The following is a 15,369-nucleotide window of genomic DNA, read 5'->3' as shown; positions in this document are numbered from 1 at the left end:
ATAGACTGGGGGGCCCTGGTCCTAGTCAATCCACACCGGACATTCATGATCAACTCTTTCCTGGGGTAACATTCGGCTGCAGGGAAATGTCGATGGTCATCGGTGATGTAAACGTGAACATATAGGATACTAGGTCACATAAAACAAGACTTCCAGAAATTCATAAGATTTCAGCGGTGAAGTTATGATATCCCGTTTGGTTTGTAAAGAAACCTAGACGGTCTTAACAAAACATATATATTATAGGAAAGTAAGAGCAGTAAAACCATTGTTCTTTTCGATAAAATATGGATAGTTTATCAATTTAAAAAAAAAAGTAAAAACACATGCAATCCTTTTGTTTTTGTTTGTTTTGTTCTGTGTCTGAAAATTACATATTTCACCGAAGGCTGATTTATTACAATAAAAAAACCTACTTCATGAAAGGACAAAACATGGTCTGGTTGCAAATTCTTTGATGTTCAATAGAGTAAGTACTATAGTATTCAAGTAATATAATTTTCATTTTAGCATTTGTTACGTAAATTCAATCGAACGTCACCATTTAAAAACAAAATTCAGATCATGGATTTTTATTGCTTTAAAGTAGAGGAAAAAGCACCGGGGTCAGAAATATGACATTAGCATTTCAAACTGCAAATAGGTTTTTATATTTACTCGTTTGGTAGTATGAGCTGTACTTACTTTTTCCCATTCAATGACACGGTGCACTCTCTTGCTCGGAGGTAGGTATGGTATAGAAACTCTAACTCCTGGCGATCACTGGCCCCCAGTTCAATTGTCTTCCTGTCTGTCGCTGTCGAAACCTGCCAGCGGGGGTTAGAACTAGGCAGACTGCGAGTCACTCGTGAATCTATGTCTCCATCCTCAGTACTTGATGTTATCGGTGGAGACATTAATTCAACATGTTCGCTACTTGACACTTTGGGTTGCTGTCCGCCTTCAAGCGGCAGATGACGAGATTCAGAGTCCGAGCTCCATGCAGGAAGACAACGAAGCCCATTGTTAACAGTTTTCATATCATCCCGAACATCACTTTCATTTTCAAAGATTTCCTCCACATCTGCTGGCTCATTTGATGATACATCTGAATTTTGATCATCATATGAAGAATCCCCAGTATAGTGTTCATCTGAAGATGAGGAATATTCCGTACCCTGCAGTTCTGCCTTCAAGACTCTCTGAAGTTCTTCAAATGTTGTCTCGCTTAGACTATATTTACTCAATATACTCTGAGGTTGTTTATCAAATATCTCGTGAGAGAAGCTGCATTTTCTCCTGGCGAATTGGCAATCACCGAGGATGTAATGCTTGCATATGTGAAGAAAGGGACATTTGTCTGGCTTTCGGCAGCCTTTCTGCGAATTGTAGAAGCTACATATTCCAGGAAGAGTAAGCCCTCTTCTATTGTTCATCTTACACAAGAATCCTCGAATCTGTTGTTTAGACAATTTATTCATAAAGTAATATTCCAACACGGATTTATTGTACGTGTTTCTTAAGTTGTGGCCGAAGAAACATGTTTCTCCCATTGAACATTGACTCATCATTTGGAATTTACAGATATGCAAACATCTACAGTCTACTACTGTACATGAGCCGGCATTACTTCCATGTGCCTTACAAATTTCCAAATCAGGGGTAAATGTTAAAACATCGATGGTGCCCGTATCAGGACGTCCCTTCAAAACATGACTATATTTTTGTACAAATCCACGAACAGTTTTGTCGGGAGAAAGTTTGATCATACTATCGTAAAGGTGTCCATGTGATTTTCGAAACGTCTTGACTGGTAAGGAGCCACCATTGGTTGCTAATTGACAAACAATTTCACTCAGGAACTCGTCCGATGAACTCAAGGGCAGCTTCTGTTGTTTTGTCTTTTCTGCAGGTCTGCTTTGCTGTAAAAGATCTACTGCCTTGCCGCTATTGCCAGTGTTGAGACGTGATGAACTTTGTGCTGACGGTACTCTTCCTACAGGTATCGAAGCAGGTTCTCTGCTGGCCATATTTGACTTGGTACTGAATTGTGATTCTTCATCAGTACCTCTTGGCTTTGATTTTTCACTAGTTTGTCTTCTCTGTCCCCGTAGACTAGTTCCTGCATTAGTCCCATCATTAACAATACTGCTGTTACCTTTTGGGTTTACTTTCCTACTGCTTGTACTTTGGGTCTCCAGACTAGCAGACGAAGCCACCTGTTTTCCTTTTCTACCCTTCCCACCTCTTTTTCTTCTCCTTCCACTTTTCCCATCTCCTTGGGTTTCCATATCTAAAACACATGATAGCAACTTACGTCACTGAATATGCACGTAAAAACAAGATCCGAACTACTTGAGCGAGATTGTGGGGCTTTTTTAAACTTGATATAAATTAGTCCACTCCTATGTACATTTTGATACAAAAACATACTCACATATGCTTTTTTCTATAGTAATGTAAAAGTTACCTCCCCCTTTGATTACTGACAATATAGATATATTACTTCATAATAGGCACACTGATTTATTCATATTTCAATCTCATTATAGTATTATCGTTTGTCTTACATAATCAGTTTATATTTTGTGTTACTTTGATTTTACATTGTTTAACGTCCTATGAACAGCTTTAGCCCTATAAGGATGAACTATGTACACGCTGTGTGCGTGTGGTGAGTGTATGAGTGTTTGTCTCCACATTCGATCAGATTATACCGACAACAGTCATCCTTCTCCAAAAACAACCGAGTAGTTCTCGGCTAGTGGGGCAACCCAATAGAGTCAGTATTGCTTATCATTTGAATTTCACGTGTATCAAAAGTCATTGTTATATTCATTGTATCGGTCACGTTTAATAAGGTCTACATCACGTTAATATTTATATGTAAATAAAATATACAAAATGTATACGCAGGTAACAGTTATGACTCATTTCACTGTCACGAATATCGAGGGTCCTGTTCTCGCCGAATTTGAATTATGAACAGAAAACACTTACCGACATTTATATAGAATAAAAATAAAATTACAATGTCTGGTCAAAATTTAATATCGAACGTAACTATTTATAACAAAACAAACGCTCAAGATAACATGTCCGATGCTTAATTTTCCCTCTGATTGCCAAGTAGCTCATTAGAGTGACAACTCGGGGGAAAATTATAAATAGTGATTCATACTCAATTGCCATTAAACAATTGCAAGGCTATTAAGAACAGGTACCCCTGAAGGTAAGACTCTCTGCTTTATCTATTTGACATACCCTAAGATTTTACATTTCAGATTCATTAACCAATCTGTATAAATTCTAAATACAGTATCAATTCTAAATACAGAATAAATTCTAAATATATCATTTTTTTTTCGTAAAATATTTAAAACTAATATTGAAACATCAGATCCATAGTCATAAATGGACGACAATAAAAATATCTAGGAGCAGTTATAATCATCGGTGTTAGTATAGTATAGTCCTAGCGCTAAAATCATTCACATAGAAATATCTTGCTTAATGTGGGACGAAACTATACAATGTTGCACCAACAACTAGTCTCTGTGGGTTATAACAAACATACCCAGTGTTCAATACACATATTCCAAGTCCCATTTATGTAACATTAGTAAAAAAAAAAACATACAAAACTCACGTCATGTATATATTAATATCGCTTCCTGTTTTTTATGTCGTATACGTATATGTATAAACGACTTCAATAACGACAACCTGTAACACAACACCAAATCAAACAAGTACACTCTGTGCATGAGATAACCCTCCTCAATGCTAAATAAAACTTCTACAATCTTTAGCAGAATAGTGAAACCTAGGTACGATATCAGTTAAACACAGATAAGTTTACCTATGCTTTCTAGCGTTCTATCAGGAAGCAAAGCAACGATATTCAAAGTAACACAATTTAATTACTATTAAAATTTTCAACATGGTTTCTGTTAATTTAGATTATCTGATATACATCCACAAACTAGCATGACGCATACAAAATAAACAGATTTTTTTTATCAAAGACTTTCCCAAGACTATTCAATTTACATATTGAATCGTGTTAAAATCTTGACTATAAGCCTGAATCGAAAATAGGCCTGCCTTGAAAATAAGTTTATGGATTTCTTGCAGTAAAGTATTAAAATATATCTCAAAAATAAGCTTACTTTATTAGTTAACACAATGTCTGTATCACATAATACAACCCCACCCCACCCCTACCGTTACTCTGTGCAATCATGGAAACAGTATCTATCTCATTTATAACATCCAGATATGCAGTCTATGTAATATCTTACCGTCAGGCATGAGGGAGATATGACACGATTTGAAATTTTTAATTGTCTGGCTTTGTTTCCGACCCAAGCTTCATTGTTTGGATGTTTTATCAGCAGGTTTACTTTGTATACTATTACATGTATAAATATGTATGTAGCTGCCGCGGCAGGATAAGTATGAAAGTTTCAGATAATATGAGTAATTGTCTACAACATCGACTATACATCAATTGTATTTCCCACCCCTCCAGGTATGCTAACCTGTTAATTATGTCGAGTACGTGACATCTGCCGGCGATATTTCATTTCCTTGCTTACGTAATGATATACGTACCTGTTATCCCTACGTTATACATGTAAAGTGACCACTATCCTACATCACCTGATATAATCGATATTGTAATCAGATGTCATGACGACAGACATTTTGGGTATGGTTTGAAATGCATGGCTTTGCTAATAGATAAGTTACAAGAACATAACATCGTGATCACGTGATGTGTTTTGCTCAGGGTTAGCTGTGCGTTTGCAATATCGAATATTATACAAGGAATAGGTCTTATTCATGAGCAATATTTTTTTCCACCTGTAAATCTAGTCCAGTTCTATAGGACGAAATGGATAAATATAAGTGATTTCGAGTAATTAAGAGTAGTGCTGACGATTTCATTAACTTTTATTAGTGACGATGGGTACTATATCCATCAATGATTTTTTGTCACCGATGAAAGGTCCCAAAACAAGACGGTCTCATAAATAAGCCTTAATCGCCTTATTGGATAAATGACTTGAAAATAAGCCTGCTTCTAAATAAGCCTGGGATTCCTTATAAAAAACTGAGCCGTGGCTTATTATCAAGATGTTAGGGTATAACATTTTCTTTCAACATTTAGTAAGTAGTTTTTCAAACCAAACCCTCAGATAAAATAAAAGTGTTATCATATAAAGATAACTCTGCTTTGGTCACATCTTCTTCCTACTATACAGGGGTGATATACCAAGTATATATTATTTCACAGGTCACTCAGATATGTTTGGAGGAAACAGTACGATTAACAAAATGATACACAAAAAAGAAAACAGCTAGGTTACAAGAAAGGAAGCAATGTGCGTATACAGTGGAAAGCTGGCCACTTGACATAGATACTATTAAAAATAAGAAACGTTGTTATGTTTACACATAATTAAACAACAATAGACTAGAGCTTTAACGCTGAAACAAATGTTTAAAACTCACAAATACTTCAAACATAGACAATAGAATCTAAATATTGTCAGGGGCCATCCCCGATACTTTAGAGGTCACGTTCACTTTCGTGCTCTTCAATTAGAGTATGTGATACCCAGGGTATCGCGGCAAAATTGTTAACAATTAACAGATAACATGTGCATGTACGACACAAAGATATATAAACATTACCTCAACCAAAACTACTTCAAAATAAGAATACGTTACTGACAAAAGAGAGAAATAGATCACATAAAAATGTTCACGAAGCAGACGACAGATTTTGCAAAGAGATATATATTTAGATCATGCTGGCGTTATTACTCACCAAATATACCATACACCTTTTAAGTATCAAATATGTACACAAATACTGGTTACATGAAGTAATTATTATATAGAGTATACGAGGTATTTATTATCCATTGTTCATTAGCTCATGAGTTGATATTATTTAAACAAATATTAAGCTATATTTCAATAATTTTGACATCATATAGTACTAACCATATATCAGAGGTACCCTGTTGAACGGTGGCGATATCCGTATAGTGTGTTATGCAGTCATCCTCATTGTCTCCAGTCAATTGTAGTCATCACTTTCAATTAGATGAATATGTATTGTAAAATGGAAGATAAAAATGCATTGTTATCAGGTCAAAATGCACAGTACAATCGATAGACAATAACGACACGAAGATAAACATACAAATTACGTCATCGGATAGTTCTTCCCTGTTCGAGCTATTTATAACAAGTATGGATGACAAGGATTTATTTATAAATGGATTTTAAATCCCAGTACTTTCTGAAAACAGCATTTATTTTTAGTTACATTATTATGTTCTGAATGTTTGCCATCCTGAACGTCTGTCTATTATCTTCTATAAAGTGTAGAAGAATGATACAGCATTTCAATTATATAGTTTGTATAACATATAACATGTAATATTTGTGGGGCTGGCAATGAATGATGATAAAGTTGATAATATCCGATAACACGGAAGTGACCAAAATTAATATGGTTTCTTTCTTGACTTGTTTAGATGTATGCATTCTCCAGAAACTTCAGTAGGGCAATTCATGATTGAGAGTACGTCTTTATCATCTTACAGATGATTTTCTCGCTGTCCCGTTTCAAAATATAACATAATTGATTTGGTTCAAATACGCGAAAAGAATACTTTTTAGCAATTGCAAATATGTATCGTCGTTGATGTCCTGACGCGTTTCAGAATATAACAGAATATCTTATTAGTTCTTAGTCTGGAAAAAAGTATTTGGGTATCGATATCAGTGTATAGCGATCATGGTAGTGTTTTACTGGGTGACGTGATGTATACACACATATGTGAATGCATTTGTATGAGTAAGTGCAGGTAATTAATATAAAGCTCTAATCTAACGCTGCCGATTATACATATATCATATGTAATACCTTTATATTGCAAACTAACCTTTACACCTCGTCGCTGTACTCTGTACCTTGATCATGCAACGGTGAACACTAACTGTCTGGTAATATGATCCGAGGAATCATACGGACAGTGGTATACTGTTGTATGGACGGGGCATGAGGTCCCTATTACATACGGGGAAATTAGTCTATTATGGGATCGTTTTGCGTCTTATCTCAACAAAATCATGTTATGTAGGTACGGAGCAACATAAGGAAGAACTCATATTTTGAAACAGGAAGGAGAGGCTATGATATATCGTGAAATAGTTCTGATATGTACTTAAGCGACCGTATCAAATAAACTGGCTGGAATAATTGTGATAACAACATAGATTGTTGATTTTAAAAGATGACTGATCTAAGTAGGAATACATGTCGGTCGTCAAGGCATGTGAATTCAGTGTCCAAGCATGTCTCATCAACGAGTATTCCTCTATCACTTGCTGTTTTAAAAATAACTAACACCCTCTCCCCTCTGATGAACACTCTCCCTTTGATATTTGGTCAAACTTAAGATTGCAAGCTTGTTATTGATTAATTTATTCGCATAAGTCTATATTACCACAAAAAGCAAAACAAAAACAACAAAAAAAACAACGTCATACAATATTATTTACAGAAAACCAAAAAGAGAAAATGCAAATGATTTTTCCAAGAATTGACAGGACATAATAGATTTCATAATAGGAAACGAAACCAGATGGCCGTATGTGTATACATGTAGATCGGGTATATGTAAAGGGGTACTGTCTCGATGATACACTGTAGTCAAGGGCGGCTCAGACATACGGCACCATGAAGCTCAGGACTTAAGTTCAGTATGGGTAGTAAAAGAGGATCTAGTGACAGGAGACGCTCGATGTCACCAGCTTTCTATGGCGATTCGCACACCAGCAGATGCGGTAAGTTGTGACTTTATCAGCAGAATGCAGTAGGCCTACAGAGTATCTGAAACATGATGGCAAATTAGAATTGAAAGTAGGAAGTAAACAGATAAGTATTACCTATCTAACAATTGATGTTTAATATTGTCATATACTTCAATAAATTCGTGGAATAAACTATTGGATTTAACATTCAGTGTGAAGTGTGTTTTCTCACTTCGATACGGTTTCATCTCCATGGTAACCAATTGATAACATAGTTCGTTCAGTGAACTAGCTCATTTAAATAATTTTGATTTCTGTAATATTATGGCTCACTTCCAAATTCTTTCTTTGAAGATTGGCGTTAATATATGATAAGATATTTGGGTTTATGAGCTGGCTAAACAATATTCATATCAAGTTGTGCATTTTTACATTTAAAACCAATAAACTCATCAAAAAGGGGAAAAACTAGACCTAGAAATATATATGTATATATCTTCTTTCGTGATTTCAAGCTATTCATGTATTGTACTTATCAATTTATCTTATTTATTTATTCATTTATTTATCGTTTTATGTATTTATTTATTGTTTGTTTTACAGCCTACATGGGTATACAACATAAATATAGCTGAACAAAATGTTACTTGTAAAGTTAACTGAAGGATAAATCAATTAAATATCTACTCATTATAAAAGTGAAATATCTATCATGAATTATATGTATCTACCATACAATCGCCAGTTGTCTTGGTCAAAAATGAAGAAATTGGAATTATTTTCTATGATATAAGCATTAGTTAAAGTTAGAAATGATGTGTTTCTATAGTTGCTATAACAATACGTCATTAAAAGTTAGCCTACTAACCAGTTTTCGATATCTTAAACCTAAAATAAAACTGTCATTTTTAACAAATTTAGATCATATGTCTCTAGTTCGATAGCTACTCGGTAAAGGTGTACTAGACATTCCTATGAAATAAGATACAAGGGCTTTGTATCTCCCCAGCTTTTTGTCATTTTGTTCGACTTTTTCTTGAGTTACTGGTTGTTAGCAATACATTAGTCTCTGAACATCAATGACGAGTCTCAGAACGACAACATATGCAGTTGTAATCATTTTTGCCTGAACCGTCTCCAACTCAATTCGTATTGAGGAGTGATAATATCTACTGTATAGTCCGTTGTAACTGTTTAAGCAAGCGAGACAGAGGGTTCTTTCTTCTGCCCGACATAACTAAATAATAATGATGTTGTACTTGACAATGCTTTAAGTACAATAGAGGTTTACACCTGTATGATACAGGATACATATGAAAAAAACATCGAATTGACACAAAAGCTTTCTTATAACCACACAACAAATATTGACGTCGGTATTATTGTTATAAAAACCTAGGAAAAACAGTCCAGATAGTAGATTTCTCGTTGTGAAGATTACTCAAAACAAAATACAAAATCGAGTACTCAGTGTTAAATTGGGAAATTGTTGTTTGCATCATTTAAATGTGTTGAAACGAAATCAACAAATAGTCAATGTGAAATAAATTATATATTGTATTTTTTTTAGATATATACAAAAATGTACATAATTTTTTATTTTTATTTATGAATTTTTCACGAAAATCTATTTTATATACAATGACGTGTTATAAAACGCAGCGTAAAAATAAAAATAAATATGTTATAACCCTGGGTGATATCTTCAATGAAATAAACTCCCAGGTGAGGCAAACATATCCCACACAAGATTATACACCTAGACAGTTAATGGTTTCATAACACTCGGTAGTGAAGGCAAAAGATCTTCATGCAAACTTGAAGCGCATGCGCTAAATCGATCAACTGTGCAAACCAAGCAAACTGGCTGTTCATAAAGCGCCTTTTTGTTGATACGGAAGTACGAAAGTTGTGTTTGAATATTGACTTGTCTGTCGGATCTAACGATTTTTTCCGGCAAAAAACATGATTGGCAACTAAAGAATGAGCCGATAACGATACTCTGTTAATATAACACTACCACGAGGTATACATGTCGTTACCTTAGGAATAAGAGCATGTCGGATGATGTACATGGAGTATTTTTCTTTCTCGAATAGTAGACCTTTGCACCGCCTGTCATTATGACAGACGTATATTTATAAGCAAATCCATATCGGCACTTAGATACTCAGTCAATATCGAGTCATTACAAACCATATATAGTCTGTCATTTACCAAGGACGATCATCCATAATAGTAACGGTCATTATCACGCAAGATTTAGCAAAAAGCATTGATCTAAATTATTTGTTAATTGTTTGTTGTATGCCTAATATTTTAAATTTCATAATGGCTCGCTCTGAAGGCAATTTGAAAGCAATTCTGAGTACGCAATTCGCTTTTCGGAAAATTTTATGTCGTAGAAAATTGAATTGATAGATGAAATTATATTAAAATATCAATACTTCAATGAAGCGTGTCTATCTTGTGCATGTATGCAATGATTTTTGTTTGAACATTTATATTTGTTAATACGAATGCTAATTTAGTAATGCTATAAAGTCACAGATCCATAGTTACAGATAGCATAGTCGTTTGAAGAATGCTAATAGTAATCAGCATATAAGCTAATTCGCAAATTGTATATTATTGATCTTTCATAGTAAAAACATTTCCTTTTTACTAATTCAAAGCAAAATTAATGAAAATGACTTATTTAGTTTCAATAATCAAGATGATATCGACATGGGTAAATAAAATATAACTGCATAAATTCCATGTCAACATATTTTCTGCACCCTTGATAAGATCATGAAAAAGTCTAGTATATCTTGCTGAGGAGATAGGTTAAACTCGGCATATCGTACGATTACTTTAATTCCGGCCAAATGTGTCTTTCATGTTTTCACATGTTAACCTTAAACTGTTGTCTCTTGTTACAGCTCAAATACAAAGTAATTATGCCCAGAACAGGCGAAGTGAAGTACTTTCGGCAGGTCATCCTTTCAACGTAGACTCGAGGGATCCAGTATATGAAAGAGAACACTCTCCGATCAGTTCCCCTTCCAGGAGAGCTACAAGTGAACATGACGCCATGCTATCTGAACACAAGAGGCAGATAAGGCGGTTATTGAATGACGAAGACCCCGAGCCCATGACGAGACCCCACAGAAAACGACGACGTCGCGAAAGGAAGACTGACATTGAAACAGATCCACGTGAACTCGTCAGTGAAGTAGTGAAGCGACTTATCAAACTGAAAGGAACTGATAAAGTCAGCATGGACCTGCTCAAACGTTCGGTATATTCTGACATCTTAGGCAGTGACATAAAGAGGATAGCTCGTGATGGAACTTTCGAAGGTTTCCTTAAGGAATACAAGAATGTGTTTTCCTTGGGAGAAGACAAGACCGTCAGCTATAACTTTAAGCTTCAGATTTGTAAAACGAATGGTGCGAAACCAGGCTCGTGTTTAAATGCATGTACAGACCTTCATTTGTGTAAATTTCACATCATGAGCGAATGCATCTCCTCTGGGTGTAGGCATGGTCATGGTGAAGATATTGAACATAACGACCAAGTTCTACGTTACCATTTTCTAAACAAACTGATTAAACATGAAGTACGTAGCCAACTACTCGAACTAAGCAACAGACGAGGGCTTACGGTTCCCGAGATATGCACGTTCTACAATGCCAAAGGTTGTAGCAAGAAAGGAACGTGCACGTTTTTGCATGTATGCAAATACTACGTTTTGGATCGCTGCGAGTTTTCTGCACGATGTAAACGGTGTCATAACTTTTCCGATCCACACACGCGATCCATACTGAAATCGTATGGGTTAGAGAACATCTCAGAGCAACGGATTCAACAGCTCTTGAAGAAAACCATCAGTGAACAAAGCGGTGCGTATTGGTCAAGTTTGTACATGTAGAATATGATGTGTAAAGAATTTTGTCAGAACGTTGATTTTAACCATGCATCATAATAAATGTATGCATATGCATTTCGTTATCAGACAAATCAAATAAGCAAATAAAGAAATAATGTCTGTCCACTCAGACCCCTCCTCTTTCTCAGTCATGCATCAATGTATGTTGGTCAAATTGATATGTAACTTCAGTATGAGTAGGTACAGATCAAGTTCGAGTTTCAGGGATTCAGGTAAAGTTCAAGGTCACTGTTATTGTTTTTAGCAGAGGCCATTAGGGGACATGTATTACTTTAGCAATACCAATCATGATTGTTGAAATTTATTCATTTTCGTTATTGATGATACATTTGATTATTTACATTATACACGTTAGATACTACTTTTGTCATGCACACCTTATCTTCCGTTCATTCTGATACGTAATTGTGTTTCTTACCTAAGTATTTTCCATGACAGTAGACGAAAGATGCTATAACAGAAGTCCATCAAAAGAGAGTGTCCCACAACAGCAGTGGATTATGTGGATCGAGGGACAAGGTGACCATACCCTGGGTGGCTTGGAGAGTAGAAGACTGGAGCAAATGTACAAAGAATGCTTGGACGTAGTTCATCGAACCTCAGCCATCAGAGAAGATTCGTATGTTAAATAAAACGTATCTCTTGTAATTCGGTATCAAATCTCGTTGGTAAAATGAATGCAAAGTATTCGATGGTCACTGAAGCCACTGTATAATATCTGACGTGAAAATTGTCATTTTTGCAATATATATATATATTCCTCAATGGTGTAAAGCAAACTCTGTTGGCTCAGTTTGAAGATGGCTGGCGGTTTATAAATTTATTAATCGGGTGATTAAACCTAGATAATATTCATCAATAATATCTGTTATGTTAAGCGCACTCGGTTGCCACATCGGTTCTACCCTATGACCGAGACAAACGAAAGTCCTTTAATTTGGTCTTTACCTGCTATATTCAGTGCAATTTGATGGGGTTAAGTTTCAAAGCAACATTACAGTGTGACAACACTTTCGTAAAATATTTTGCGTTGCTTGTTTGTTACGGTTTTTTACTATCTCTTATCCTCTTGTGTATTTCTGTCTGTATTCGTACTGTTTGTTTGTTTGTTTTTATGTTTAATTGTCCTTGTACTTTTTTGTTGATTGTCCCTCGTCTTTAACCTTCAACACTGATCCTCAGCCTTCCTACTTGGAAATCTTTGTTTTGATGCTGCTAGCATTTATGCACAAATGTATATTCATGTTTGCATTTGTTATCCCCTTTTCTTTTTGTCTTTCAAGGTTCCACGACAATTTTGCCCAAAGGACAATATGTCTGAAAGGAAGTGATCGGGATGTTGAGTTTATACGCAAGCCCACGAACACGGTGTCACGACGGTGAAAACGAACGGCGACGCCCTGTCTGTATCCGATCCCATTTTGTATAAAGCCCTGTGATCAGGAATATAGAGATAAATATTTCAGCCATACCGCTTATTGAAGCCACACCGTTTTGCATTGATTTTATTAACACCACAGCATGGCTGTAAATTAAATTCAGTCTTCTCAAGCATGCACAACATTGCAAACAATCATAACTGTTATTTCATTTTTACTATAGAAAACTTAAATAGTATATTGAGCGTCATCTATGCTATCTCATAATTAACCAGCCTATATTATGCCAATTATAAACCGGTAAAATATAAGTTTTCCTATTTCACCGTTCCATAATCCGAGAATGAGTACTATAGTGATAGCCGAACCCGGAACCCAATAGATATGGAATGAAATCCATGCTGATATTTATCGACAGAATCCATCTAATAATCAAGATACTTGTACTATATTTTTCATACGGTGTTACATTAAGTTACAATCAGAATAATTTCCTGTATCATTGTTAGCACATCAATTTACATTTACAATTTGCATCATTTACATCAATGTAAATATTGTATATTTTTTAAAAGAAAAAAGTACGTTTGTGTGTCTGGATGTGATATTTTTCTATATTCGTCAAATATATTTGTCGCTCCTTCATTCAATGTTTTGTCAACAAAAGCTAGTGTCATGAATGTTTTTTTTTTCGAAATTTATATCTGACTAGATATTTTCAGCCTTTCTAAAAAAATTAAATGAAAACTTGTATTGCATTTACTATTAAACATTTATATATTTCAGTTTCAACATTTGACCAATGTCACCTTTCTTGTATCAATCATTTATGTACTAGATAATTGACAACTAAAAACATAACATAGTGTATATAATGTATAGATTTATATCATTCATGCTAACAAACTTCTCATGGAATAATTTTAAACTAATCGGGAGTGTTACAATATATATTTACATTTTTATATGTTTCGTTTGTTTGAAATCTTTCCGACTTTTGCTTATTTTGCTCATGCTTTGTACTCGCCTTTTTTAGCCCTACTGACCTATACAGTGCTAATGTACCGTTAAGAACGTAAAACTAACTAACCTTCTCATAATCAAAGTAATACCAAGATATTCATTTTTATGGAAACACTGATAAAACAAAAACGTAGGCAAAATAAAAGAAGATTTTCACATTACTCCCAAAGAAACAGCATATCAACTTAAATTTTTTTTCTTCCTTTTTGTCTAAGCAGAAAAGCGACCAATTTAAAAGGAAACCTCCCAGAATTAGGTCATTCCCATGACGTGCTTGTTTATTCATTTGATTCTCTTTTCAGCTTTGCAGAGATTTAATAACATTTCAGTTTAATCAAGCTGAAAGCTGATAAGTCATTGTAGCCAGTTGTTTTTCCACAGAGTCCAGAGAAAAATACAAGTATATATGAAATAATCCGCTAATTGAAGAAGACATTTCAGCAGTTCATCACTGTGTATCATAACGTGTTATCAAATGAATCTATGAAAATAAACTCATCTCTTCCTACGAATAAAAAAAATGGATTAATGGAATGGACTTTCAAACCGTTTTTGGCACCGCATGACGTCACAATGATTCGCAACTTCGAGTTCAAATGTTATCATCGTAATATTCATGAAGGTGAGCCAGTTCATGTACTATTACCGGAATCGAAATGTCGATGGAAGTTAGGAAGGAGGAAACGATACTCTCAAAGATCTAATTTGTAAGATTCAATTCACTTCTTCGTTTAAGATTTCTCTATTACTCGTCTAGCTAGAACAGCGGGCTAAGAGACGAGGAAATCACGACCACAGGAAAAAGGAAAAAGTTATTCTGTTAATGACAAGCAGGAACGTTTGAATTTGCAGAAATTCCAGTCTTGTCCGGAGTGTTTCACTGGCAGTCTTATACAGCTTCCGTATCTGATTTCTCTAAGATGTCCGTAATCTGGACAGCGTTTACTTAATAAAGTCATCGTCTTCTTGTGAATTCAGTCGTCAATGTTGTTTTTGTCTTAGTCGATAAATACTGTCTGTCTGTTAATCCGTACTCTCTCAACATCCTTGTGGGGTGCATTAACGATTTATTCCGCCACCTATAGGAGACGAAATATATTGTTTAATATATATATATATTATAGAAAATATATTGTCATTTGGTTTCCTACCCAAAATTCATCATTTAAACTCTCTGCACAATTGGTTTTAACGTATATTAGAATTTGAAAATAT

General features: G+C 34.9%; 2 protein-coding genes across 3 annotated transcripts; one reads left to right on the top strand and one right to left on the bottom strand.

Moving 5' to 3' along the window:
- Nucleotides 1–413: 413 nt before the first annotated feature.
- Nucleotides 414–6,217, bottom strand: LOC117320887 (zinc finger CCCH domain-containing protein 6-like). The gene is made up of 2 exons (XM_033875372.1): nucleotides 5,998–6,217; nucleotides 414–2,272 (listed from the first exon to the last, which is right to left on the bottom strand). Exon 2 carries the CDS (start codon nucleotides 2,268–2,270, stop codon nucleotides 681–683), a length of 1,590 nt encoding a protein of 529 aa, XP_033731263.1. The 5' UTR covers nucleotides 2,271–2,272; nucleotides 5,998–6,217; the 3' UTR covers nucleotides 414–680.
- Nucleotides 6,218–7,735: 1,518 nt separating this feature from the next.
- LOC117320888 lies at nucleotides 7,736–15,127 on the top strand. Of its 2 annotated transcripts, none has more exons than XM_033875375.1 (4): nucleotides 7,736–7,851; nucleotides 10,743–11,705; nucleotides 12,194–12,371; nucleotides 13,036–15,127. In XM_033875375.1, the coding sequence occupies exons 1-4, from the start codon at nucleotides 7,770–7,772 to the stop codon at nucleotides 13,133–13,135; spliced, it is 1,323 nt and encodes a 440-aa protein (XP_033731266.1). In that variant the 5' UTR covers nucleotides 7,736–7,769; the 3' UTR covers nucleotides 13,136–15,127. The 2 variants fall into 2 exon arrangements, with proteins under 2 accessions (XP_033731266.1, XP_033731264.1); XM_033875373.1 differs by having other exon boundaries at nucleotides 12,191–12,371.
- The last annotated feature ends 242 nt before the right edge of the window (nucleotides 15,128–15,369 follow it).

The sequence above is a fragment of the Pecten maximus genome, unplaced genomic scaffold, assembly GCF_902652985.1.
Source record: "Pecten maximus unplaced genomic scaffold, xPecMax1.1, whole genome shotgun sequence".
NCBI classification, from domain to species: Eukaryota; Metazoa; Mollusca; class Bivalvia; order Pectinida; family Pectinidae; genus Pecten; species Pecten maximus.
Note: the sequence above shows the minus strand (reverse complement) of the source record. Positions and strands in the feature narration are given on the sequence as shown.